This window comes from Cavia porcellus, unplaced genomic scaffold (genome assembly GCF_034190915.1).
Source record: "Cavia porcellus strain 051 isolate PalLab524CR breed Dunkin Hartley unplaced genomic scaffold, mCavPor4.1 scaffold_4, whole genome shotgun sequence".
In the NCBI taxonomy this organism is placed as follows: Eukaryota; Metazoa; Chordata; class Mammalia; order Rodentia; family Caviidae; genus Cavia; species Cavia porcellus.
This window is the reverse complement of record NW_026947487.1, coordinates 115,957,092-115,984,383: the sequence shown is the minus strand read 5'-3', so window position 1 is coordinate 115,984,383 and position 27,292 is coordinate 115,957,092. Positions and strand designations below refer to the sequence as shown.

The 27,292-nt window shown below is 47.7% G+C and overlaps 1 protein-coding gene across 2 annotated transcripts in view; it reads right to left on the bottom strand.

The window, feature by feature from the left end:
- Mbtps1 (membrane bound transcription factor peptidase, site 1) overlaps positions 1-27,292 on the bottom strand; it is a 49,324-nt gene that overhangs the window by 18,754 nt on the left and 3,278 nt on the right. For both annotated transcript variants that reach the window (XM_003461960.5, XM_013158841.3), the window contains exons 2-11: positions 20,204-20,688; positions 19,099-19,356; positions 15,852-16,055; positions 13,710-13,820; positions 13,361-13,470; positions 11,977-12,093; positions 11,414-11,481; positions 8,866-8,968; positions 6,312-6,463; positions 3,684-3,845 (exon numbers count right to left, since the gene is read on the bottom strand). In XM_003461960.5, coding sequence (XP_003462008.1) covers positions 3,684-3,845; positions 6,312-6,463; positions 8,866-8,968; positions 11,414-11,481; positions 11,977-12,093; positions 13,361-13,470; positions 13,710-13,820; positions 15,852-16,055; positions 19,099-19,356; positions 20,204-20,366 — 1,448 coding nt within the window. In that variant the 5' untranslated portion in view covers positions 20,367-20,688. The remainder of the gene's footprint in view (positions 1-3,683; positions 3,846-6,311; positions 6,464-8,865; positions 8,969-11,413; positions 11,482-11,976; positions 12,094-13,360; positions 13,471-13,709; positions 13,821-15,851; positions 16,056-19,098; positions 19,357-20,203; positions 20,689-27,292) is intronic.

Here is a 27,292-nt window from a genome sequence, read left to right as displayed (position 1 = left end):
GAAAGAAGATGGGAAAACTTTGTTTACTTCACTTGGTACATAGAAAGGCTAACAACTCAAAAAAATACAGAGGCAGCAAGAACAACAAATGACTAACAATCTATTTTTAAAAACAAAAAGCAGAAAAACTTCTTACCTACAATCAAAAACAAAACAATACAAATCTGACAAACTAGAGAAAGATCTGCAATATGCATCATTGCCCAAGAGTTAGTATATACAAAACACTTCAAAATCGAGGGACCAAACACTCCATAGAAAAATAAGAAAAAGAAACGGGCAGTTCACAGGAAGCAAACACCCCGCTCATTCAAAGCAAAAACTCCAAGTGAAAGCAGCGTAAAGACACTTCTCTCCATACGACAAATGTGACACGGTCTCCACTCTCACCCTGCTGGGGAATGAGACACTGCCACCACGATTCTGACGGCAACATGTGACAGCTATCTCTGCACAGAGCTGGAACCCAGCGATGCACCTCCTGGATTTACCCTGCAGAAACCCCACTGCCAAAAGGCGCAAGGTCATTCATTCATCCAAGTTTAAGATTACAAAATAGGGAACCAACCTACCCACCCACCTGTACACCAAGGGCGGAATAAACAAGGTGTGTTCACTCACTGCACTTTAAGAGGACAGAGTTCTCTATTTGCTAACAGACTGATTTCTACCTCAGCTGTTAAATGAGAAGGCAGAGTCAAAGGAATCACTGTCTGAAGTAACGCTCTATGCATCTGCTCATTTTCCAAAACAAATTAAGGCATATTAACGAAAACCAAACGTTAGCAATCAGAGCGTGGAAACAAGGGAAGGAGTTGTGGGGTGCAGTGGTGTGCCTTTGAGTATAGTTTGTTTGTTTTGTGACACAGAGTCTCGCTGTGCAGTTCAGGCTGGCCTTGAGCTCACTCTGTAGCCCAGGCTGATCTTGAACTCACAGCAATCTTCCTGCCTCAGCCTCCCGAGCGCTGGGATTTCAAGTGTGCACCACCACTCCTGGCTATGTATAGTTCTGATCTATGGTGACGTCTCACACACTCAGCAGCTGGATGAAATCAACCAGGAGGTGAGGAAATCCAGAAAGGACTACAAATACTAAAATGGGCTAAACCCGAACAGCCAGAAACCCTAAGCTAAGTAACTCCGGAAACAGTACGACTTTATTCTATGTGGTAAGGGTTAAAGCACTACTCACAAATGTACTCCTGTGAACACACCTGTTCTTCACAAGGGTAGGTGTGAGCAATGCTAAAACTCACTGTGTACACACTGCGAGGGCACACGTGTGGCTGGAGAGCGCCAGCGCCTCCTGCTGGAGTAAGGAGCAGGAGCAGAGCGGGAAGGCCAGACCCAGTGTGCGGCGTGCGCTAGACGCCGTGAGCACGTTCCCAGTTAACCACACACAGAGGGCGACACAGAAACAAGCACAGAAGGCGTGCACGTGCAGAGTGTCCGTGCGTCAGCTACAAGCACACTTGGTTTTTAAATACTGTATCATCCTCCAATTAAAGAGAAGTGGTGAGGCCAGGGCTGCGGTGTGGAGATACACAGCGACCCGCCCTGTGCTGCCCAGCAGCCAAGACACACTTGCTGTGAAGACACAGAGGCAAAGGGAAGGGGCTCCACCCGGCTACTGCAGGGGCAATCTGAGTGACAAGTGAAACAATGAGACCAAGGGATTCTAATCTCCAGAGTAAGATGAGCAGCACACGGCCTCGCCCGCACAAGCAACTGAGTAATTAATAAGTAGTGGACAAAGGGCAGCAGAATTTACCTTCCAGCACAATTCCCATTGTTAAAGAAACAGGAGCAGAAGAGGAAACAGAAAACCCGCACAGACCAACTCCTCAGCAGTAACCCCAGCAAGCACAGGCCACTGGCCGTCGCTAAACCCAGGGGGCAAGAGGGGCTGAGACACAGGATCAGAGCAACACAGCAGGCGCCCGTGAAAATGGAAGCTGTCCAGGGCCACACGGCAGCCCAGCCTGTCCCCCCTGCCCCACGGTGCCAAGGCCATGCTTCCTGGGGTGATTCCAGTTTCAGGGTTCCCCAGCAGTCAGGACCAGGCTCGGCTCGTGCTGTGGCCTGTGGCTCTGCCTCACCAAGCTTCTTCCCTCTGCTCCCACAGGTGGCAGAGCCGCCCTGTCCCCAAACTCTCCCTGCCTCACCTTCCCCGACCCTCGCAGGACGCCTCTCCCGCCACAACACGCACACACCCGGGCCTCTCTGGCCACCTGAACTTTTTTGGCATCTGCTCCTTGGAAGAGCACAAGGGATGCAACATCTCAATCAACAACGAAAATTAACAGCATTAACACAAGACAAAGAAAAATGAGGCCCTGACTGAGGAGCCCAAGGGGACAGGACAGCGTCCTGTGCAGCGTGGGGCCCCAGAGCAGAAGCAGCCTGCGCGGGGCAGTGGGTCAGCCAGCCTGCAGAGCTGTCGCAGGTGCGGCCCGATGAGGCTGCTAGCATGGTCATGGAAGATGGCAATACCTGGGAAAGCTAAGCGAAGAAGGGTTTCTGGGCTCTCAGGGACTATATGTGGAGCTCTGTCATAAAACTAAAATCTTTTAAAATAAAAGGTGAAAAAATTCTCAGTGAAAAACAACTTCATTTGAAAACATCAGACAAACTCCCATCACGAGTCTACGAAGTGACCAGCTCTCTCCATGAAAGTCAAGGTCAGGACCGACAACAAAAGACCTAAGAGTCGGCTGAGCGTGGTGGCACAGGCCTGCAGTCCCAGCTCCATGGGAGGCTGAGACGGGGGACTGCGAGTTCAAAGCCATCCTAGGCGACTTCATGAATTAATGACTATGAAACTTAGCTTATCTCAAAACAAAAACATAAAAATGGGCAGGGATCCCTACGATAAATGTTATGTGTTATCTAAAATGTACTAATAAAAAGTGGAAAAAAGGAAGGGGCTGGGATACAACTAGACAAAGGCTCTAAGTTCAATTCCTAGTACTGGAGAGAGAAAAAGAGGAGCTGCCAGTGTCAGGAGAGACCCACACGACAAAATGCAACTCAGAGCCTGGGCCCTGAAGCGCGCGGACCAGGACCAGGACCAGGACCAGGACCAGGACCGGGAGGGGTGTGGCGCTCAGCCCAGGGTGCTGGGGCACACCCACCCCTAGGTGTGTCTGGGGTCTGTCTGGCCCCAGGCCCCTTTCCCTGGGGCTCTCCCCGCTTGCCCTGGGCATCATGAGCTGAGCATCCTCCTCTATCACACTGCTCCACCACGACTCTTTCTTGGGGCCTGCAGACTGTGCACTGAAACCAGCAGGAAATTATAAACCACAGCCTTCAAGCTGTGGATGTCGGGCACTGCGTCCTGTGACAATAAAGCTGACAAACGTAATGGGTAAAATTCAAGGTGTGAGTGGCTGCAGGTCTTTGGAGGAGAGCACTGTACCAATGGTGACAATTTTGCTGTTAACACTTGCACCGCGACCTACTGAGATGTCAGTGTTTGGGGAAGCCGAACAAATGGCAACTAAAAACGATTTTTACAACACCTGTCAACCTAGGATTATTTTTAAGTTTCAAAAGCTGAACAAATTACATATCTCTGTGGAGAGTGAGGGACTCTGGCCACCCGGCAGGCAGGGAGAAGCCTCGGCCATGCGTAGAGGAGACGGCAGCCAGGAGGGAGAAGGCTGCGGAAGGCCGACACCAACCTGGCCTGGGGCTTGTAGCTGCTGAGGATCTGGTAGGCTCTGAGCAGATCCAGCTTGCCGTGGCCTTGCTCGAACATGTTGACGCCAGGCAGCCTCCGGGCGGATGCGATCAGGGCCTGCTTCATGCTAGCAGGGTTCACCAGCTCGCGCTTCTGGACTGTGCTGAGGGAAAATCAAGCATCTGTTGTTTCTCTCAGTAGAAGAGTGAAATCAGTTTCTAGTCTTACTAATGAGCGTCTCTGGCTGGTGCTCCAGGAGGTGGAACTCATAGCTCACAAGTGCACGGCGCAGGACCGGCCCACGTCCTCTTCTTCATGGTGACTCAGGGCCAGGTCCACACTGAATCTAGAGTAACTCGAACTTTCCAGATGATCTCACTACACACCCCCCAGGTTCCAGGAAGCACGAAATCAAGGAGGTGCCTACTCCCCAAGGGAGGGGACAGCTGCCGGGCAAGGGAGAGGACAACCTGGGACAAGCTGACTGGGAGAGGAAGCAGGGTACAGGGAGCCTGGGCGACACTAGCCTGCAAACACACCTTTTTGGGTATTATATACAGGTAAATTTATTTCCTAAACTGCAGGGAAAAAATTCAGAAGGCGAAATAGGAAAACTTAACTCTCCCAAGTCCCTAAATATTTTTTATATGATGGTAGTTGAACTCCAAGTCTAAGCAGCCTTCTTTTCTTTCTTTCTTTCTTTCTTTCTTTCTTTCTTTCTTTCTTTCTGGCCACCAGGAACTGAACTCAGGACTTTGCACTTGCCAGGCAGGCTTTCTGACTGGGAAATCTGACAGTAAGAAGAAATAGAGTAAAATTGTTTTTATCTTTCTTTTAGGCTTAATTCTTAATGGAATAAAATAACTATAGTTCAACTCCTCTTCCTGCCTACACAGCAAAACCAAAGGTTAGGCTCCACTTGCCTATCGCTTGGCGTCTACCACAAGCTGCTGTCAAGCCCCAGAGCCCTTCTGCACACCGCAACAGCGGCCTATCCGCTGCAGGAACTCGGGCAGGGAAAGGCGCCTGATGCTCACAACACCCACATGGAGAGCTGCTCCAAGAAGGGAAAGCTCCGGCCCCTCGTCATCCCTGCTCCTCTCACAACGGGGACGGCTGACAGGCTGACGGGAAAGCCAGAACGCCCACTCCCTAGGAATGACAGGGCAAGTGGGGGCAAAGGACCAGGGTTTCCTGCTTCCAGAATCAACAGGCCTGCAAAAAGGAGTCCTCGCTAACTCCTCTTCCTCGGGCAAATCCAAGAGCATCACTTCCTTCCTTCTCTCCTTGCTCCACTTTTATACGACAGGAGGGAGACAGAGCTTCTGGTAGGCACAAGGTTGTTCGCCAGAGAACCTCTGGCCAATGTCAACCTTTTTAAGAATTCTGGCTCTGGCTTGCAAGGGAAGGATGGAGCAAAAGGCAGGCAGCTCCTCTGCCAAAGGTTACTAATAATCTAGAAGCTAGAAATCAACACGTAATTCACTTATTTTTATTAATAACAATTAATTCCTTAATTAGCATAAATTATAGATTTCAAATATGCAGTTTTGTGTTATCACAACAGAGAACCTCAGCAAGGTAGAAAAAGTAGGATTAATTTTGGGGACATACTGTGACAAGATCAATACAGACCTTTTTTTGGTGTTGGGGATTGAACTCATGACCTCAAACTTGCCAGGCAGGCACTTATGCTGCTGAGCTAAGTCCCCAGCCCAGATTTTTTGTTTTAGTACCTCTGACAGTAAGGACACAAGCCCACCTGACTAAAAGTCAGCACATGGGCATCAAAGCCGGTCTGTGCTGGAGGACTTCCTTCCAGTTCCCTTACCTGCAGGAGTCAGGGCACAGGACTCAGCTTTAATCCCACTGTCATGAGATTTAATGAGAGCGCGCAACGGCACAGAGAAACCAGTCTCCTGCGAGCAGGCCCTGGGGGCCTCCCTCAGCTAGGGTATGCAGGAGAATCCCTGCCTCAACACCAAGAGCGGGTAAACACGCAAGAACACAGGTTCGTTAAGTTACTGCACTAGTGAAACCTTTTACTACCTATTTATCCATCCCGTAACATCGTGCTGTACACCTTACACACACACAGTAAAATCTAATAAAAGGTACATCGCCCAGGGCAGGGCAGGGAAACAGCTTACTTTATGCTCCTTACCTAACATATACATAGCTCTAACACATTTATTTATGTTTAATTTTAAATAAAACCATATTTATTTTTATTGCGGAAGGTTTTCTTTGAGGCAGAGTCTTGCTATGTAGTTCAGGCCAGCTCTGAACTCACTGTATAGCCCTGGCTGGCCTCAAACTCACAGTGATCCTACTGCCTCAGCCTCCCGAGTACTGGGATTACAGCTGTGGGGGCCACATCTGGCATATTAAACATATTAAAAATGCACCCACAACAGGAGTAGTAGCTGTTTTCCCTGCATGTGCCTTACAGCTCACCTGAGCTTACAAAGGATGCCAGGCGTGCGTCACTGAAGTAGCACAGCGGGCAGCCCCAGCCCTCTGGGACAGATGAGGAGCAGAGAGGCCCGAGCCTCACCCCTCCAGGACAGATGCCCCCAGCGCCCCATCCTGAGGCTGCAGTGGCTGATCTGTGTGGTGCCACACTCACCTCACCAACAAGGTGACGGCCCCTGCGACCACTGGAGAGGCGACACTGGTCCCCGAGAGGGCCCGGCAGCCCCCTTTCACACCGGAACCCCGCACTCCAGCACCATAGGTGACGATGTCAGGTTTCATGCGCCCGTAGCCCCCTGGTAGCTCCTATAAACAAGAATAACTCAGGTTCTCCATCACATATGCTGGCACATGGCGTCACAAAGGAATAAAAGCAGAACAGAAACACAGGGACTTCAACACAGGGTCACTTTGGGGGGAAGGTACAGGTTTGGGTCTGAAATTCAGTGCACATCAGAAATCAGCTTAGGTGATAATGTACAAAATAAGCATATTTTAAGAAGTTTTGGCTGGGGATTTAGCTCAGTGGTATAAGTGCCTGCCTTACAAGCATGTGATCATGAGTTCGATCCCCCATACCAATTAAAAAAAATGTTTTATACAACTGGTATAATAGCAAGGCTATAAAGCAATCAGAGGAAAATATTTCACTTTTGCTAACATATAAGACCAGAAGCTAGTCACTGATTTATCACTAAGACTAGAAACTGGCAATTGCTTTATTACTAGATAAATTAAAAATGTTAGAAGAACTAGAAAATTAAAAATTAGGAAAAGTACTTCTTTATAAGGAAAAGTACATGGTTATGACTGGTTGTTTCAAAAGGATAAGAAACCATTTAAAATGATCAAGAAGACCTGTGACTAACCTGCAAGAAGGTTTCATTAAGTATTCCCTACTTAGGCGCCTAGAACACTGGGGCAAAATGAGAGCACGACAGGACCTTATGTCCAGTTGAGGAAAAGCACACCAACTCGAACAGAGAACCTTCCGCGGCGGCCAAATCAGTGAAGACACATGGAACCGCTTATGACACTGACTGAAGCTCAGGTGAATGTTAAAGACTATTTACATTCACTGCAGCACACTGCAGCTGGAACACAGCGCCCCGCATCCCCGCACCCCCAACACTGTGTCCCATCGCCCTGGCTGCTTTCTGGAGTTCTGGAAATCTTGTGTCTTCAGTCGTGCTTCCTGACTCATGCCCTGAATCAGGTCAGATGTTTCCCTTCCGTGGTCATCTCGGGGAGGCGGGCAGCTGCGCAGGGTCAAATCCCTAAGGACGGTAGTTACACTCACGCCGTGATGTTTTCACGGGCCTGGCCGCCCAAAGGGCAGCGCTCAACAGTGCACTCCCCATGATTTTGGTCAGAGCCCTCACAGGCCCAAGGGGGCTTTCAGAAGGTGGCAAGAACAATGTGACAAGTGTGCCTGCAGTGAGGAGGAACATCCTGAGGGGGACTGGCAGCAATGCATGCTTTTTTTGTTTTGTCTTTTTCCTTTTTATCGGTACCAGGGATCGAACTCACGACTGCCTGCTTGCAAGGCAGGCGCTTATGCCGCTGAGCTAAATCCCCAGCCCCCAGCAATGCATGCTTTACTGCAATACCTGTTTTAGTTAAGATATTCGCTGTGTTTTCCGGTCACTGCTTGTAGTGGGGCCCTAACTGAAGACACTGCCAGCCACGGCTCTGCATAAATTCAGGAATATTTCTCGAAATGTCCCAACAGCCAAGGCCGTGGTATCACATCACGGTGTGGTGCAGGCGCCTGCATGGGGAGTTGCAGACCTACACCTGCAGGGCCCCATTCCCTAGTGTCCCGCAGCACAGAGGTTGTGCCGAGCAGCACAAGTGAGAAGACATGCCGCACGGGGGCCTACCTGTCACAGTGAGGTCAGACAATGACTCTGGGCACGAAGGAAAGGGTGCCCAGAAGCCACTACTGTCCTGAACCGAGGCTCACACCTTAGGCTACACCACTATGCCATGGGGTGTGGCAGGCATGGACCTGGCCTAGGCATTCCCAAGAAGCCATGAATCACTCTGGGGCCGTACCTGAGGCCACAGGTCAGCACAGTGTAACTACCGTCGCGAGTGTAACTACCGTCCTCAGAGCCACGAGAGAGGCCCTGACCCCAAAGGACCTCAAAGAACCCCAGGACACAGCTCCCCCTAACCAACGGGAAAGTCTGGTGTTCTTCTCTGAGGGAGGGCCTAATCTGGGATCAAACTCCGTTCTGATGGCAATGGAGGTAAACTGGAAGCATAATCAACCTCCAAGCAGCTGAGTTACTGACTCAGAGTCATTCTGATATGCACAACTAAATACCTGGGTTGCCATGCTAGCAGAGTTCTTAGTAAGCTGCTTTTAGGAAGCTGACTTCTACTTGCACTGAGGGAACTATTCACCTTCCTACTACTGGACAGGACAAGGAAGCAAGAGTCCAGTTCACCTGAAAAGTTGAGTTACTTGGAAATAAAAAGAAATAGAAGTGAACTGTTCAGAAGTGACCCACGCCCCGTACAGTGGCTCTGGACTCGCCAGCCTCACCAGTCTGGTCCTCGTGACAGCTCAACCCACAGCTCTTGTTACCAGTTTGTGGATGAGGGTCTGTGTCACAAGCTGCTTCCCTATCTGTACACTGACAAATCCTGTGAAGTGTTAGAGTCGTGACTCTAGGCGCCACGTGACATAGAAACCATACCCAGGTGGTCATTCCCCTGGAGGAAAAGCGGGCGATGTTATCTTCAAAGTCAATGCCACCCACTCCAATCACATCCATCTGATCAGCAGGGTTATTCAGAGTGCTAAATTGAGACACACAAAAGGGGGAGGGGAGACATAATTTAAAGTGAATAATTCAAATAAGGGCAAACACTCTCAGAAAAATCTAAGGCTTTCCTAAAGGGCCTTCCATGACAAGGCTTATTCAGCTTGAAGAGATTGCTGCTGCTGCTGACAGCTGCCTATCAAATGCGATGTTTCCCGCCACCTCGACGCTGCTGCCAGCTTCCCTGCTCTCACCAGGAACAGACAGCGCTGCTTTCTCCTCCGCAGCAGCAGCCACCCGGGCAGCGGGCCCCGCTCCGGGCTCCCCGGCGTCCCTGGCGCTGCACTTGCGGGAGTTCACACTCCGCAACGCACTGCCTAGGTACACATCCCACACGCTTTTCAGTCAGCCCGAGTGCGTTCTTCTGCCTCTTCAACCACATCACAGAATCTCGCAAGACACCACATGCGCACATCTGTAGGGCTACTGCCAGAAGAGGAAACTTCCAATGGACCTCCTGCAGTGCGTCCCAGGTTCTCAGAAGCCAGTGAGAACCGCTGCCCTTACTCCACAACCCCGAGTGCCTGAGGGAGGGACACAGACAGGAAAACCAGGCCACTGTCCCTGTGCAAATACACTTGATCTGCAAAGAAGCTACAGTGAAGAGAATTACACAAAACATTTCAGGTCAAGATGAAACTGATTTGAATGTAGGAACTAATCAGATATGAGACTGCATTTCTTTTTTGTTTTGTTTTGTTTTGTTGACACAGGGAGAGTCTTGCCAGGCAGCTCAAACTGGACTTGAACTCACTTTGTCATCCAGGCTGTAATCCTTGAATAGCAATCCTCCTGCTTCAGCCTCCTGAGGACTAGGATTACAGGACTGCACCGCCAAGCTTGGCACAAGATTGTATTTCTAACTTTTTTGTAGACACACAATCAATAGCTCTGCTATTGAAAACAACATACTGTACTCTCAAACAATTTGTCAACCACTACTGAGTCCACGTGGCCTAAGAGACACCAGCAACAAGGTCCTTGAGCGTGTGACTGCACCCAGCAACTCTGAACCACAGCAGGCCAGCACCTGTCCTGCTTCTGAGCTCTCTTACTACCAGCACTGTTACCAGGCGGCCCTTCTGGGAAACCAGAATCGTTTTCTACCAGCTGATGCAAGCAGCACACAAACTGCCACCCGTGCCAGGAGCAAAGATGCGGTAAGTCACGAGAGAACCACCCACTGAAGTCAGAAGAGATCACCACCCTCCTGCCTCCTCACCCCGTCAGTCCCTGCAGCGCTTAGCACCTAGAGGCTGGGCAGTAAAGAAAGGGCAGCTGCAGCCCTGCTGCCACTGCAACCTGAGGCCCGGGAACGGTGTACTGCACAGAAGAGCCACCAGTGAGGTACATCGGTGGTGCCTTTTTTTACCCATCACAACATGTACTGAGGGGCCACAGCACAGCGGGCGCCAGGACCTCACTCAGGAGGGCAGCGTTAAATGCTGACTAGACCGGAACCACGTCCCTGCTGACACCCACTTGTTCTGGGCTATAAACATCAGCTTCACACAGTTGAGCCTCACGCTGTCCGACTGCTGCGCCTTCGGGCGGCCTGCCCTCCCCAGCAGTCCCCAGGACATCGTGGCCAAAAGCACACACCCCAGGGACAATGCGGACATTCACTGCTCCTCCTCTATGCCATGGCACAGGTGCACATACACCCTCCATCACTGTCTCTCTCCTCTCAGGTACCTCAGATATTTTGTTACAACACTGAACTGCATCCATCCTCACTACACAGTACACGACAGTGACCAACATCCTCCTCCAAAAGAGGGGACACAAGAAATATGCACAGCCTCTGCAGCATCAAAATCAGAGCAGCAAGCAGCCAGACTTGGGCTCTCAAACCAGACCAAGCCTGCTGGCTGTTTCGGGGGGACATTTCACCTCCTAGGCTGCTTCAACCAATGGCAACCGGCCCGAAGGCCAGTGACTTGTGACTGCTCTCCTAACTGAACACACCGTCTGTGACCCCACCAAGAGCAGCACCCTGGCTCCCTCCCAGTTCCGTGTCTGCATCTGATCCATCCTGGCAGGCGGAACACCTCCCATGCTGCCCTCTCTCCTCCCTCCCCCCGTCGTTCTGGACATAGATACTCAAAATCCTTTGCTGACAGATTCACTTTCCTGATTAATTTGTAATGAAAAAAAGCAACGAGAATAAAAATTGTAAGATTCTAACTCAGGGACTATAGCAAGGTGAGGAAAAGAACTGGACAGCAGGCTGCGCTTGCTCTGATAACTGCTACAGCCGTGGTGAGTACTCAGGAGCTCATTACACATCTATCTTTTCAATGTTGAAAACTTTCATAACAAAGTTTTACACAGATATAAACAAGCACTCACAGACAGACATTCAAACAGATTAGCACTAAGTCTCCAAGCTTCAGGGGTGGTCTCAGCTGGGGTTGCTTACCCATAAAGAGGCCCATCGTTGCCAATAGCAGAGACCATGATTACGTTGTTAGCTGTTAATTCCCATACCTGCAAAAGTAACAAACATTTACTGAATCAAAGTATACGGCTTTAAGCAAACTGTACTTATCTCCCAAGTCCCATGACTTCTACCAATAGTCCTGAAAAGGAAGGGAAGCCCCTCCAAGGCAGCACTGGCCACTACAGCGGCCTCTCTGGTGAGCAGAGTACTCAAAGATGGTAACACCTAGGGGCAGGGCTGTGCAGTGCCCAGGGAGACCCCAGCTCCCAGCCATTGTCAAGAAAGCGAAGCTGCAGCTTTAGGTAACAAACAATTAACAAGGCACCAGGTGCCTTGGCCAACCCCTACTTCTGAAGTCCCTAACCTGCTGGATTTATGACACGTGAGTCACTAGAGTCCAAGTCATTAACCATCTGCTCTCACAAAGCTGTGACCACCTGGGTGAGAAGCCACAGGCACACTGGAAATGACAGAAAGCTGAGATGCAGAAGAGCAGGCGCTGCCATCCAAATACAATACCCCTGTGTGGTGACTCAACCAACCTTGTCAACAAAGGGATGATCCATGAAGTCGGGGCCGCCGATGCTGAGGTTCAGCACGTCGATCTTTTTTAAGATGGCATAGTTGAAGGCGTCCAAAAACCAAGACGTGTAAGATACCTAGTTAAATAAAGCAGCCCCTTACTGTTCCAGCGAAAGCCTCAAGGCGTTATAATCATTTTTGGTTTCTGTTATTCTGTTTTCAGGACTAAGGATCAAACCCGGGTCTCACTGAGCTCTGTTCCCCACCCAACACTTTTTTTTTCTCGAAGAGAAGAACGCAGACTTTCCAAAGTATGAAGTATTCCTCTTAGTATCTTTTTTGACATTAACAACAGGAATAAATCCCAAGTACAAACAAAGCTCCAAAATGTCCAGTACTATACCCAGAAACCTGAAGTCCCTGAGGCTGGACCCAAGGAAGTGGGACTGCGTGACACAGGCGGGCAGCTCTGAGCCAGCATGCCCTCCGGATGACAGCCCACCTCCCGTGGCCCCTTTTCTGGAAGGAGGCACCCTCTGTAAGGCACTGCCCTAGTCAAGCATTTCTGACCAGTTTAATGATTTGGTTCAATATTCTTTAACCCTAAAGAGTCTGAAGGACGAATGGCAGGGTAAGTTAAATTACCTTTGGATCATCATTTAGTTGCATTTTAAAAAACACAAAATTAATTTATAGTGGAAAGAGAAGTAGTAAAGCGACTGACAGTCGTTTCTAAAAGCTCTGAAAGGGTACAGACTTGTGTTTGTTTATACAGTTCTTAATTCAGCTTGTGACCTGAATCATGGAAAAATTAAGTTTACGAAAAGGATATCACTGCAGATACAAAAGAAATTAAGAACACTCCACATGCACAGCTGCTAGATGAGAAGGGGGTCTTCACTGTGCTGCCTTTTAATATTTCTGGGCTACGTATCACCTACTCAAGAACTGTATTTTAAAAGTAAAGAGACAGTGGTACACTTTTCAAATGAACTTTTCAAATGAAGAGGAGAGAACCCGGCGTATGAGTCCAATCCCAACACCATGCTGGGACAGAGGCCAATGACACAGCCTGACCGGCCTGGAAGCACCTGGCGGGGGTGACCTGCACATGGACCTACTCTGTCAGGCAGGCGCCTCAGGCTCCCGAGAGGAGAGCTTTAAAAACACCACCTCTGAACACGGAGGCCTGGGAAGCTGGGGTTCGAGGGGGGCTGGAAGGGGAGCGGGAGAAGGCCTTGCCCCCCACCCCTGAAGGCACAGGGACAATGGTGAGGTGCAGCGCATGCTGAGCCACAGACAGCTCAGCCTCCCAGGCGGGCAAAGCTCCAGACAGGTCCTTCTGCTTCAGTTTTCACACCTCGGTACTGACGCCACAGGTTTCCGGAGCCCCCAAACACATACCTGATTGTTGGTGAAGACCCTGAAGATATGAAGTTCCGCATCAGGAGCAAATCCTTGGCACTCCCTCATACTGGCGATCACACCTGCCACAAACGTGCCGTGGCCCAGCCCTATGTCCACAAAGAAAGAGGCCTGTGAGACATGGTTGACACTCGTGCCACAAAACCCAACCCTCCAACACGTGGCCTCTGCGGCCTGAGTGGGAGTCACCACCAGGTGGGCCACCACTCTCTCCTCACCGGCACCCCTTGCCCTGCGCAGCCCTGCTTCCTCCCACCCTCTGAGCTCCAGGAAAGCTGTCCCAACACAGGCACAGCAACAGCGGGAGACACTCTGGACTGGGACCCACCATCGTCCAGGGTCCGTTCGTTGGTCCAGTTGGTTCTCTCCTTCACATTCTTGAAGTGGGGATGCTTCTCGCTCAGACCAGTGTCAAAAACAGCAACTCGGACATTAGCACCTTATTTTTTTAAAGAATTTAAACCATGGTTAAGAATTCATCTTTCAATCCTGCACACTTAAACATACATACAGTTACAGTTAAATGTGTACACCCACAAGTTGTTCTTTCCTTTTGAGCACTTTATTTCCTTTTCATTATTACAATATCTATTATACATTTTGGATCTTACTACTCTTTCAGCTTTTATTTATTTTTTACACTAGAAAGACAATACGGTATTTACAAATGTGAGTCTTATTTATTCAGGATAGTTTGTGCTGCGAGATCCGGCCATGGTGGGACTCAGGCAGCTTATTCACCCGCCCTCTTGGTGAGTGCCGCGGTGAGGGCCAGGAGGAGAACTAGAATAGTTTGTGCTGTCATTGTTTATTTTTTAATACGTCAACTAATGATGATATCTTAATGTTATTTTTTTAAATTCTGTATGATTTCTACCCTTTTTTCTGTTTTGCTTTAATTAAAAAAAAAAAAAAATGCATCTTTCTAAACTCCTGTCTACAAAATACACAAACCACAGCCTGTTCGCGAGAGGTCAGGTCAGGTCAGGTCAGGTCAAGTCAGGGGCTCCAGGGACCGAGAGCTGGGCCGAGACTGAAGGAGGACACAAGCGGGGTGATGCCGCCTTCTGCTGTCACACGAGGACAAGCAACACCTCTCTGCAGCCCACAGCTGTCACAGGCTCAGGAATGGACCTCTGCTGCCCACCTGAGTGGGCTTCTCCTGCTCTGGGGTTGTGATCTTCCCGTTCTGGTAGCTCACTCCAGGGGCCACCCTCCCACGCTCCTCCCCAGAGCTCCTGCAAAGACCCCCAAAGCACATGGCCGAGGAGCAGGGCGTGGGACCAGCAGGGGGAACCATTCCTGCTCCTGACAAGGACAGCCTTCTACTCCGTGCTGCTCACAGGAACGACAAACTGTGGAAGAGCCTGTGAAGAACTCATCACATCCCAGGGAGCCACCCCGAGGCGCCGTTTTCCACGCGCGTCCTGTCACAGATTGGCCCAAAGGCATCTCACTCGTGTGATATATGACTGGCTCATCAGTTCAGAAAACATCTGAAAGACCACACGAGACACTTGTCTTACTAAACAGCTATGTAATGAACGAAGGCAATGGGTTTCAGCTTTGAGAGTCCTTCACACATCAATACTCTTATGTTATATAATCAATATGCTATGATACCTACTAAAATTATTGCCACTTTTAAAAACATAAAACCGATTTGGGAAGAGTAAAAAATGCATTTCTAATTAAAGAACTTGTTTTGTAAAGAAGTCCTCACTCTAAAAAGAAAAATCCAGAAAGAACCAATTATTTTAATAAAAGGTCAACTGGCCAGGTATTAAAAGCAGTCCAAGCACCTGAGACCTGGTAAGGGCCAGAGAGGCTGAGGAATCACAGGAAAGGGGCCTCTACGGCCTGGGGGAGGGTCAGACACCCAGCCAACAGCAGCTAGAGGCTTCTACTTAACTTAGAAGTTTTCACATTGGTTAAAACAGCAATGTTCTGCCACGATGGGTGAGTTAAAAAAGAAAAACCTTCACTGGCTGTTGAGTTTTATTTTACAAGACACTGTCATTAGCACTGCTGCTTGTTCTGAAACAGATGACTAGCAAGTGTGATAGTCACCTAGTCACTCCACAGACAGGGCACAAACCCAAAAGACAAGCAAACTGCCGTGAAACTGCATCCAGGTGACCATCTCCACCTGTGATCTCTCTTCTGTGAAGTTACAGGTCTCAGCGGTGCTGCCCACCACCTCAGGCTGCAAGCAGTGCCATGCTTGTTGGTGTTTGTGTCCAGAAAAGAAACGCTCCACAATATATCCCTTCTAACCTCAAAAATGGTAACAAACATGAGACTCATTTGGTGACAACTAGAAATAACAGAAACAGAAGCCCCACACATCCGAAGTTAAAGATGGGTACTTCACTACTCAACCCTCAGGTGGCAGGGCTGTGGCCCCAGGTACCCCGAGAGGGCCTCACTGACACTGGCCTTTCCACATGTCTCGGTGGACTGCACTCACCTGTGTATCCCATCTGCCACAGCACGTCCGCCTGCAGTGTCTGGGCAACCTGGCGTGGAATGGCTCTCAGCAGCCGCCTGCTCGAATGCCGTCCTGTAGCGTGCCAGAAGCCCGAGCCCAAGGACAAACTGGCTCTTCGCAGTGGACGTGACGACTGCCACTTCTGGCTCCACCGGGTTTCATTGCAGGGTATGAGAGCGTCAGCTAGAGTCGAGGAGGAGGATGATCAGAACCAGAGAGAAGAGGCATACACCCTGTCCTGTGGCAAAGCCACGACCCTGCAAACGTGATGCGTACCTTAGGGTTCTGTTGGAGGGAAGTGGCACTCTCTGCTTTGTTCCCTTTACTGTTTTGACACAGGTTCTTGCTTTGTAGTGTAGCTGGCCTTAAACTTACTACGTAGCCCAAGCTAGCTAGCCTCAAACTCACAGCAATCTTCCTGCCTCTGCCTCCCAAGTGCTGGGATTACAGGCATGTACCACCACACTCAGCACTCTTTTAAAAAGGATTTTCTCAATAAAATTGTAATGATGAGACATTACTTAATTGCCTTATTACTCTCAAATGGTTCTTTATTGAGACTTTTCAAAGTAAGTTGCAGTAAAGATAGACTGAAAAAATAATCTGTAAAGATAAAGCAATCATTATTAAAATAAAAGAAAACCTTAATTTTTTTTAATCAGTAAGCTTATTCTCACTAAGCCAAAAGAAGGAAGGAAAAAAAAAAAAAGCTAAAAAACTGGCCATCACCTGATCATGAGGCTTTACTGTACAGTACTTCTGGGACAGGAAAAAGCTGTGTTCTGTACCCAACATATCTCTGGACAAACATCAACAGAACCTTTTAAAAACTGTATGCTGCTCAATATTCTTACCTACTAGAATTTCACCTTCCAGCAAACACAGAATGACCAGGAGGCAAGGTGAGGGAACTCTTCTGTATCTTAATTTGATTGGATACCTGACTCTGCTTTTGCCCGGACTTGCCAAACTACTAAAAGGATACATTTTATTATCTGTAAATCTCTTTACAATGAAAGGAGTGGGGCAAGGCGTGTGTGAAACAAATACTGCAAGAGGTTTACCTTTCCAAGTCCGCGTTATAATGAAGAACAAACCACACCTGTGTCGGTTTTAAGAGTAATCTATGCTACTGCACTTCTGTCTCAAAAACAAACTGCTCTCATCTTTCTTCCAGGCTTATCAGACTGCATTCCTGAAGGTACAGGGACCCGGACAATCCACTCCTGTCAATTCCATGAGGTAACTGTTTGTACAGTCCAACGGAAACGGTTCTGCACGGGCCCACTGGGCAGGGATGACCTTGGAGTTACCAATTAAGGATGTCTGGGACAGGGAGGGGTCCGCACCGCTTCGCCTTGAGAGGACAGGACTACACTTGAGGTTTTATATCAGTCTAGCCCTCACTCTTTAAGAACAATGTAGAAAGACTGAGCAGTAGTCAAAGAAAAACAAAGAAAATGGCAAGAGCCATGAACCATGTCGTGAGTAACCGCTGAAGGAACTAGCATAGCTCTGAGAGGAGAAGCGACTGCACAAGACACCAGGCTCGTCTCTGGACAGACAGGCGCCTTCTTACGATCGTTCAGTGCTGTCTTGCAGAAACTGGGTTAGCTACTATGTGTTAGGACCCCAGGACAAAACACGCATGAGACAGGTTTCAGCCTCAAGTACAGCAAAACCTTCTTCCAACAAGAGCTGTAAAAAGCAGCTCTATTGAGCATTACTTCCAACAACCAGAACCCTCTGCCAAGCCGTCTTCCCATGCGTCACTTCATTTTCGCTTCATGAGACCCCAGTGAGGTGGGCAGCCCCTCCGTACTAGGGACAAGGAACAGCAGTGATTGGTGATGGAAAGCAGCTGACCGCTCAGCTCCTGGCTAACCGTAGGAGTAACAGGCACTTGGGGACGCAGCAAGTTTCCTTACCAGGTGCCAGGCATAGCATGTGACTAACACAGTGGAGATGGTACAGAAGGGAATCCCCACCAGAATGCTCCAGGATTCTTGTACTAAAATTAGGCTTTTCCATGTCTCCTACAACTTTCTAGAGCTCTCTAAAATGAATGAAACAAAGTAAAAATAAAAACGAAGCTGTGGCACGTTTGGCTAATTATACCAAGCTGGAGTTGTTTTTCTCTTCCTGCTTCACATTAGGGACTACTGCTTTTTACAGAGAAAAGTAATTCAAAACATCTGGACTAGTACAAAAGGCTCTGAAGAAATCAATCTCAGAAGTCTACAACTGACTCAAGAACTGGCTTTCTCACACAAAACCTGAGCTGCTCTCAGGCCCAGTCTGAGGGTGGCCACAGGAGGAAGAGCCCAATTCTCTCTTTTCCTTCTAGTGAAAACGCAGAGTAAACAACACAGCTAGCAATGTGTTAACAGGCTTCTGATACATACACAGGAAGCTTTTCCTTTGGTAACACACATGCTCTGTAAGGTGCCCTGTAATGAGCAGGCAACTCATTACCTAAGGATAAACCCTCTCTTCACTCCCCGGATGGAAACGGGGCAGGAGAGCCAAAGCCAGGGCTGAGAAGGGAGCACCAACTCCTTCCGCCTCACAGCTGCAGGCTGGCAGTGTACACAAGCCCAGCTGAGACACGTATGGCTCTTCACGGTCTGAAGGCTGAGGAGAAACAAAATGAAACCCAAAGCAAGTATCTTTTCACAAGAACGACTTAAAAATAAAAACCCTGCCAGGCATGGTGGCACATGCTTATAATCCCAGCACCACGGAAGGCTGAGGCAAGAGGATTGAAACCAAGCTTGGGCAACTTAGCAAGACTTTATCTCAAAAAATAAAAAAGTGCTGGAATGTAGCTTCATGCAAAGGCCCTGAGTTCAATATACAACATGACAAAAACAAACCAACCTGTATGCTGCCATACTGAGAACAAAATGCAAGCATGAGGTCTTTCCCCTCCAGCATAGAAAAGGCTCTGCACCTCCTTTAGTCTTCAACGTGAACCTTGGAAATGACTCCAAAAGAAACAGAGACCCTACTGCCTTCTGCTGAAGACCCTCCGAGCTCTCCTACAACAGCGAACCTCCTCTAGAACAAAATGAAGTGCCTGCCAGGAAGATGTTCACAACTGGTGGAGCCGATGAAGGGGCCCAGGACTTCCCTGGACTGATACCTTCAGCCTTCGGCAGCGCGTTCTCCTCCCGGTCAAACTGCACACACAGGGCACAGTCTGGCCAGGGGTCACGATACTCACACTCTGCGAACTTCAGGGAGCGGAAGACCTTCCGCTGGGGCGTCACCCGCTTGATGTTTGGGTGATCTTCGAGTGTCAGCAGGCCCACTTTCTGCTTTTCTTTTATCTGAATCACCTCAAAGTCGCTAGGGTAGTCACTGGATGGATTGTTCCGAGGTATAATTCTCCAATTGTCTACTTCACTGCTCTTCAGAGCGCTTGAAATAAATGAATTTCTAGCTTTGGCTGTGAAGTATCCATTGAAAGCCACAATATATTCTGAAATCAATGACCATAAATAAAAGTAAGAATTCATATATATGAAATTTCACCAGTAAATTCAGAGTAAAATAAAGAGCAAAAACAGACTAATTTAAATGTCTAGCATAGCAGTTTGCTGAATTTTTAAGTTATTTTAACATTTATTTAAATATTCCTTTTTTTTTTTTTTTTTTTTTTTTGGTAGTGGGGATCAAACTCATGACCTCGTGCTTGCCAGGCAGGTGCTTATGCTGCTGAACTAAATCTCTTGGCCCCTATTTTAACATTTTTAAACATTTTGTTTTATATGGATCCCCTCATAACACAGAATACATCATTCAAAACCAGATACCTGTGGATTTTTTTGGAGGAGGGAGGTGGGTACTTATATGCTTATCAAGTATCTCCCACATCCCACTTGTGATATTTTTAAAAGCCAGTATCTATGAGTATTTGAACATGCATTAAAGAAATGCAGTTTTTCAAACAGCAGAGAAATTCAGAGAACTGCACATTTGGTTAATTTTACCGAAAACAAAACCAGAATTGTGCAGGAGACAAAACCAGGCTGTTTTCTTAGTAATTCTCATCTGGTCACCTGAACTTTTGAACAAACATGCAGCACCTCCAAACCGCCCAGCTGCAATGGCACATGATCCATGGAATCAGACTGCAGGTCAATTTCCTTCTTTCACACAAGCTAACAACCTGGGAAACACACTTAAGCAAAGCTGACACCCAGCTTCTGCCTGCTCATCCCCTTTAAAATGTATTAGAGAAAGACAAGTCCCCCAGCAAAAGCTGATACTTCTACTAAGTTTGAAAACAACAGGGCGAGATACCCTCTAACAGGACTGATGATTACCGTATTCCACAACTGTTGAGGAGAACTCCACCTTTAAAGTCAGGTGAGAACAGCCAGGGCACGGGGCCTTTTCAAAAGATTTCTTTTCCAGTCTGTCACCCAGATGTTTCTTCCCACACAACAAAACCACTAGCAGAAGCAGCCAGATGTTGACAAGCTTCATGGTAATAGGTGAATATGGTCATAAAAACCACATAAATTCAAATCACACTTTTGTCTTCCTTGGTTAGAAGTGAATTTTTGTTCCGGCTAAGAGCTGAAACATTACTGATCAGCTGTTTCACAGTCTTGTCCAACGTAAATAAAAGTGAAGTCCCATGGCCTTTTGTGGCTTGGCCCAAGAGAGGGTTTCATTTCTTTCTTCGCTTCTTCTCCATCTTGGACATGAGGCCGCTCTCATTCCGGCCGACCCAACTGCGTCCTGGACTCCATCTGCACCACAGAAGCCAGTCCACTGGAGCCGAATACTTGCTCTGTGAGCCGATCTGTGAGACACAAAACAACTTACTCAGACACCTGTAGCACTGCCACACCAGGTGTGATTTAGTTCTATTTATAATTTGGATAAAAGGGCAAAAAGAGCTTCTAATTAAAAGATAAACATGTAACATAACAATGAAACATCTCATTGTTTCATTTTTATTCACTTATTTCTTGCTGGTTTCACACAAAAAGTTTTAAAAGCTGTAAAAATAAAAAAGGATAAAAGTAAATGAGAAAAATGGCAGGAACCAAGAATGACTGTGTAACACACTGGGAATATGAACACGCTGGCCCCGAGCATCCACAGGAGGAACCGCGATGCCATGCTGAGTCGTCCTTCAGACCCCCCATTCCTGCCCCCTGCAGCTCCTCATCGCTAGGGCACTTCCCCGGCCAGCACCCTAATTTCCCACAAACTTCATTAACTTTTTAGGCAAAAGCTTAGTGCAGACACACTGCATTAAAATTACTCAGATACTGGGGTCTGGGGATTTAGCTCAGCGGCATAAGCACCTGCCTTGCAAGCAGGCAGTCGTGAGTTTGATCCCTGGTACTGATAAAACGAAAAAGACAAAAAAAAAATTACTCAGATACTAAAATACTTTCTGCCATTCTATGAAAAGTATGTAAAATTACTTTTACTGTCATTAAATTTATTTTACAAGAAGCCTCAAACTTAAGCTTCCAAATGTATTATAAAATGACGTTATCTCTTTACTGGAAGTAATAAGAGGACAATTAGTAAAGCAAGCTGCTGCTGAAGGAAAATGTTATTTTGAGTACGAAATTATTCATGGGCACAGATATCTTTCAAATTATCTGAAATGCAGAAAAAGTCATTATTCAAAATGCAATAAAGAACAGCTGTAGAAAACAATGGTGGCGGGGCTGGGGATTTAGCTCAGCGGCGTAAGTGCCTTCCTTGGAAGTGTGTGGTCGTGAGTTCAATCCCTGGTACCGATAAAAATGAAAAAAAAGACAAAAAAAGAAAACAATGGTGGTTGTAGCATGACCAGAAAAACCAATTTTGCACTGATCATCCCAGAGATTAGTCCAGCAAGGAGGGAGACACTGAAGGAAGACAGGCCTTGTACAACAAGAAAGCACCCAGAGCAAGGAGCCAGCCACCTTCCTGGGGAGCGTCTTGTTCAAATCATCGCTTTGGCAGAAACTGGCGCTTCAGAGCAACGAAGAGATTCTGGTTTCTGCAACTGTCCCCGTGTACTTCTGCAAACAGGACAACAAGAGAAAGCGCCGAGAGAATGAATCATGTACAGGAGTTTTTAACATTTAACAGGTGGGGACCTTGTTGCTGTAACAATACAAGGTCCAGGAATACAGGCCTAGCTCTAAGATTGGTGCTGGAGATCCAGGCTGGCGGGACCGACCCCACGAGACGAGACGAGGGGACCCTTCCCTCAGTTCTGGCTGTCTCAGCAGGAAGAGCGTGAGATGTCAATCACTACAGAAAGACAAGGAGAACAAAGCCCACAGCGGAAAGCCCGCAGGGAAGCAGCAGCAGACACTGACACCCCAACACACTTCACAGCCATCACCCAGACTTTCTGGGTCAAGCTTGATACTTTCCACAATGGAGTATGCAAAAATCTAATTTCATAAAGCACATACACAGCACAACTAAAGACTGCTGGCCAAAGAAGATAAAGCCAGTCACTAGTGATAGTGGTTCTCATGTTATAGCAAATGAATACAATTTTGAAAGATTTAAAGGGGCCTCTCAATTTTTTGAAAAATGATAAAAAAGATCTAAAAGTCTTCTGCCTGAAGCTGAAGACTGTGACCTATGGGAGCTACGTATAATACAAGTATTCTTGAGCAAACTGGGAGAAGATCTGAGACTTAACTGGGTCCAGTCCACTTTAACTGGACCTGTTTCAGAAAGTCACTCATAGGTAGCAACGGTGGACTTCTATCATGCTGCGGTCTTCGTGACAGGGAGGACCAGTATTTGATATTCCCTAATATTAGGTGGAAGCCTGACTTTAAAAGAAAGAGATCGAAATCAATGATCTGGAGGTTTTCAAACGAAAAACGTCCATAGAGCAGTCCTCCACACATAAAAATACAAACTAGGCTTTTGGAAAATGGAATACCAGGAAGGCGACATCACAGGACAGTCTCACAGTTTCACACTGCTAGGTGCTACAGGGCAGACACCCAAGTCAGGGACACAGCCCCCAGGTCCAACCACCAGCACAGAATGCAGGGAAGTGCCGCAGGTGGGGAAGGGCAGTGTCAGGCAAGCTGCATGAGACTGCCAGTCCCCTCGGAGGTGGGGAGGGGGACAGAGCTTCTAGCACAGCAGTGCGGGAGGAGGAGTGCAGCACCCGAGCCAGGTCACCGGGCTAACCAGAGGGAGCGGGAGAGCTGTCTGCCTGCAGGGCACTCAAGCAGGCACCAGGTACCAGCAGGACAGCCGCTAAACAATGAGAATGCAGACAGCTCCGCGCAGGGAGTGAATCTCGTGGGCTCAGAAGGAGACACGGGTGACACCGGGTGAGAGTGCTAAGCAGCTCCAGGTTGGCACTGTTCCAGGCAGCAGAGACAGAGCATGGAGCAAAACCACGGCAATCTCGGAGCGCGTGGGATTACCGTCCACTGTAGCCACAGGGAAACAAATGAGCTAAGCAAAAACATGTAGCACCTGGCCAGTGATGATCGCGAAGTTTGGAAAGGAGAAAAGGTAAACGGAGACAGCTGGGTGCGTAGCTGGAGCGCCACAAAAGGCTCTTAGAAGGGAACTTTTGCGGAAAAGCCTGAAGGAAGGGGAAGCTGCCATGTTCTCTGGGGAAAGAGCATTTGCAGTGGGGAAAGTGCAAAAGCCCTGGGGCATGGACGCACCTAGTGTGTGTGAGGAAGAGCAATGGAGCCAGTGTGGTGGAGCCCAGCGTGGAAAGGACCGCAGATGAGACAGGTAAGGGCAAACCGGACCAGGGAGGGCCTTGCAGGCCAGAGAGGACTTCGGCTTTATTTTGAAAGAGAAGGGAAAGCATGAGCTGGCACCGAGCAGAAGGGGGACAAGCCTGCTCACGGGATTTCTGTGAGAAAGAGGCACAGACAGACATGGGGGTCAACCAGAAGGCCCACACACTTAATAACCTAAGGACAGGGACGCTGGCCGGAGCAGACTATGGAGACAGGAAGGCAGACTGGATAGACTGCTGACGACCAGAGTGGGAGGCCCAGTAAGGAGGACTGAAGGTCACACCAAGCCTCGGGCCCCCCTGAGCCCCTGGTGCATGTCTCTGACTAGAGGAGAAGACCGCAGGGAAGCCAGCTCAGGTTATGAACACCTGACGTGTAGGATGAGCATTGGAGTTGAGCAGCAGGGCCAAGGGCAGAATCCCAGGCAATCCAGGTCCTTTTCTTTGGCGGGCATGCAACAGGCAGAGGGCAAGGAAGATCAAAAGAAAAATCAAATCCAGACTTTGGTTATAGAAGGGTAGGCCACCGAAAGACACCACTCACTGGCTGGTGATTAAAAGGTCACTGATTCCTCCTGTGCCCCAGGAAAGAAGCACCCTGGGGCACAACAGGCCTGGCCCCAGAATGCACTACACCCAGTCTGTTCACGCCAGCCTACTCTTGTCTCTGTGCCCCTAGCAAAAAAAAGGGAAGAAGGAAGGCACCTTCAAGTACAAAAGTCCCATGGGAACAAATGGCACGGCTGAAAATTACACCAACCCCCTCCCTGCTTTATTCGGGTCTAGTTGAGCTGCTTATGTTCCTAAAGCTGAGGAAACCAGGCTCTGAGAAGATACTACTGTGAAGGATCCGTGCCTCAAAATTAAGACGACAGATCCTGAAATGTCTACAGTTTCCCAGGTCTTGCACAAGAAGGCCTTAAAATAAAAGTTTCCTTTGAAGAAAACAAAAATGCCACTGATGGAGAAGCCAGTGACAATGGCTCGGACGCAGGCCCATAGGGCCAGCCACTCATGCCCACCCCTGGGTCCAATGAAGGCCATTTACAAAGGGAGAAAGTGCTGGCAGCAGAGAAAGCTCAGCCTGCCATCCAAACTAGCCAGCCAAGGACACTCAGATGGGGGCCGCCTGACGGGACAGACAGGGAAAAGGTCTGCTTCTGCAGTGTCCCCACCGGAGACGCTCCTCTGGATTTAAACCACGAGGAACTCTGAAGCGACATACCCAAGGGATATTCTGTTACACAGAATGACCCCCACACATCCCAAAGATGGGACAGAGCTATACTCCAGCTGTCACCGGGACCTTTTGCACAGGACCCCCACGCGGCACAGTGCCCAAGGAGCTTACACAAAATGCACATCATCACTGGGTTACTTCAATATAGGTAACTGCTCCATAAACAGCTGCTACACCGTGCTTTTCAGCAAATAAGGATGAGGGGAAAGTCAGTGCATGTTTACTACAGACGCAAATTTTGGCCCAAATATTTCCAAGCAGTGGTTGGCTGATTCTACGGATGTGGAACTAGAGGTAGAATTGGTCTGCTAAGAAACTGACGGATTTCCTGAGACTTAAAGAAAATTTCCATTAAAATTAACCTTAGTGTTTCTATGATTTACACTGTGACAGAAAATAACTGAATCAATATGCAGTATAAATCATATTTGAGAATTCAGCAAACTCAATAAGTATTCTCATATGTCTCTTGTAAAAGTAAAAAAAAAAAAAAAGAAAAAAACCACAATCTTTTAGAATGACAAGCCAGGGATATAGCTCAGCAGCACAGTGCCTGCCTGGCAAGTGTGAGGTCCTGAGTTCAATCCCCAGTACCAAAAAAAATGATATTGATCATATGTATTATGCCCTTTAAAATGGGTATAAAAACCTTTTGGCCTAATAAACCCAATAATAAACAATAAAAGCATTTACTGAACATTTATTACTGAGTGGGTGTTATTCTAAGTAACTGGCATGCATTAACTCATTTAATCCTCACAACAAACTGATATGCTCCCTATCTGCAGATGGTAAATGTGAGGCACTTGCCTTCCCCAGCCCCTGGCTAGGAACTCAGGAAATCTGGGACTCTTTGGACTGAAGGAGCCTGCTTTCCTACAATCTCCCCTAGGAAGTCATTACAATGTGTGTGAACCCGAAAGCATGCAATGATTTATGTCCAAGGGTACGCACTAAGGTTGTAATCAGGAAAAATTAAAAGCCATCTGAGCGTGCAATAGCAGGGCAGGCAGAGTGATTACGGTTCCTCCACACTGGAGATGCCAGGCAGCCAGTTCAAACTGTTTCTGTGCTGGGCTAAGCAATGGTCCGCCAAATGTCCATTGCTCACCCCCAGAAACTGTGGACATTACTTTAGACAGACTTTACAAGGCACTCTGCAGGGATGGCTGCCCTCAGGGCCCTGGGGCTTCCTTCTTACGCAGTAGGTGAAGTGTTCACAGCAGCCCACCAGGGCAGGCAGCCAGAGGTATGATGATGGGTGCAGGGCACCGAGCGAGGAGCCCCGGACACTGAGGGACCCCAACGCGAGCTGTTCCCCAGAGCCTTCACAAGGAGCCGGCCCTGACAGCGCCTTGACTTTGCCCAGGCAGACTGACTGGACTTCTGACCTCTAGACCGTCTCGGCCTCTAGACAGGAAATCCGTGTGGGTTTAAGCCACCGTTACATCAGCAATAGGAATATGAGTAAAGGCCAAGGAAATATTAAATAAAGCAGTTCGTGTGCAGTATGATCCAAATTTTTATAATGTGTGGTACACAAGGAAAAAAAACATCAAAATGTTAGTATGATCCAAATTTTTATAATGTGTGGTACACAAGGAAAAAAAACATCAAAATGTTAACAGTGGTCTTACCTGATAACAGGATAATCACAAATAATTACTTTCTTCTTTATTCTATTTTATTAAATTTTTACCAAGAGCATGTTACTTTTATAATTAAACATGCTGTTTAAATGCTTTAATAAGCCTTTAAAATAAATTTTATTTTTTAAATCTATTTTATTTCAAAAAGAAGAAAAAAAATAAAGTGAAACCTGCACACTTTAAAAAATAAATTTTAAAGAAAAAAAATCAAAATTTCTGGTAAGTGGCATAAAATTCAAGTGTGTTTATTTTTTATGTCCATAAGTGAGTTTAAATGAGCTCTATCTCTAAGGAATCATTCTTAAAAAAAAAAAAAAAAAATCTGTCTGTAAGCCAGATGTGATGACACACATCTGTAATTCCAGCTACTACACTGGGTGACTAAAGCAATATGATCACATGCTCAAATCCTACCTGGGCAACTTACTGAGACTGTCCCAAAATAAAAAGATAAAAGAGCTGGGGATATACCTTAGTGCAAAGGCTCTGGTTTCAATCTGCCATACCACAAAAAAAGAAAAAGAAAAAAAAAAGAAGAAGAAGAAGACATAAAGAAAGGAGAAAAATCTATGGCTAGCTACCAACCAACCTGCAGAAACAATACCCTTTCAGAACACTACTCCTAGCTGTTTCATTACAGAGAGGGTTATCATTAATATTATCATTTACTCTCAGAACTCTTACCTAGGCTGCTACCAGTCCCACTAAGTGTGGATTCAAGTTAATTTCTATAACTTTTTTATGTGGAAGACCTAAGTGGTCTTCCCAGAAA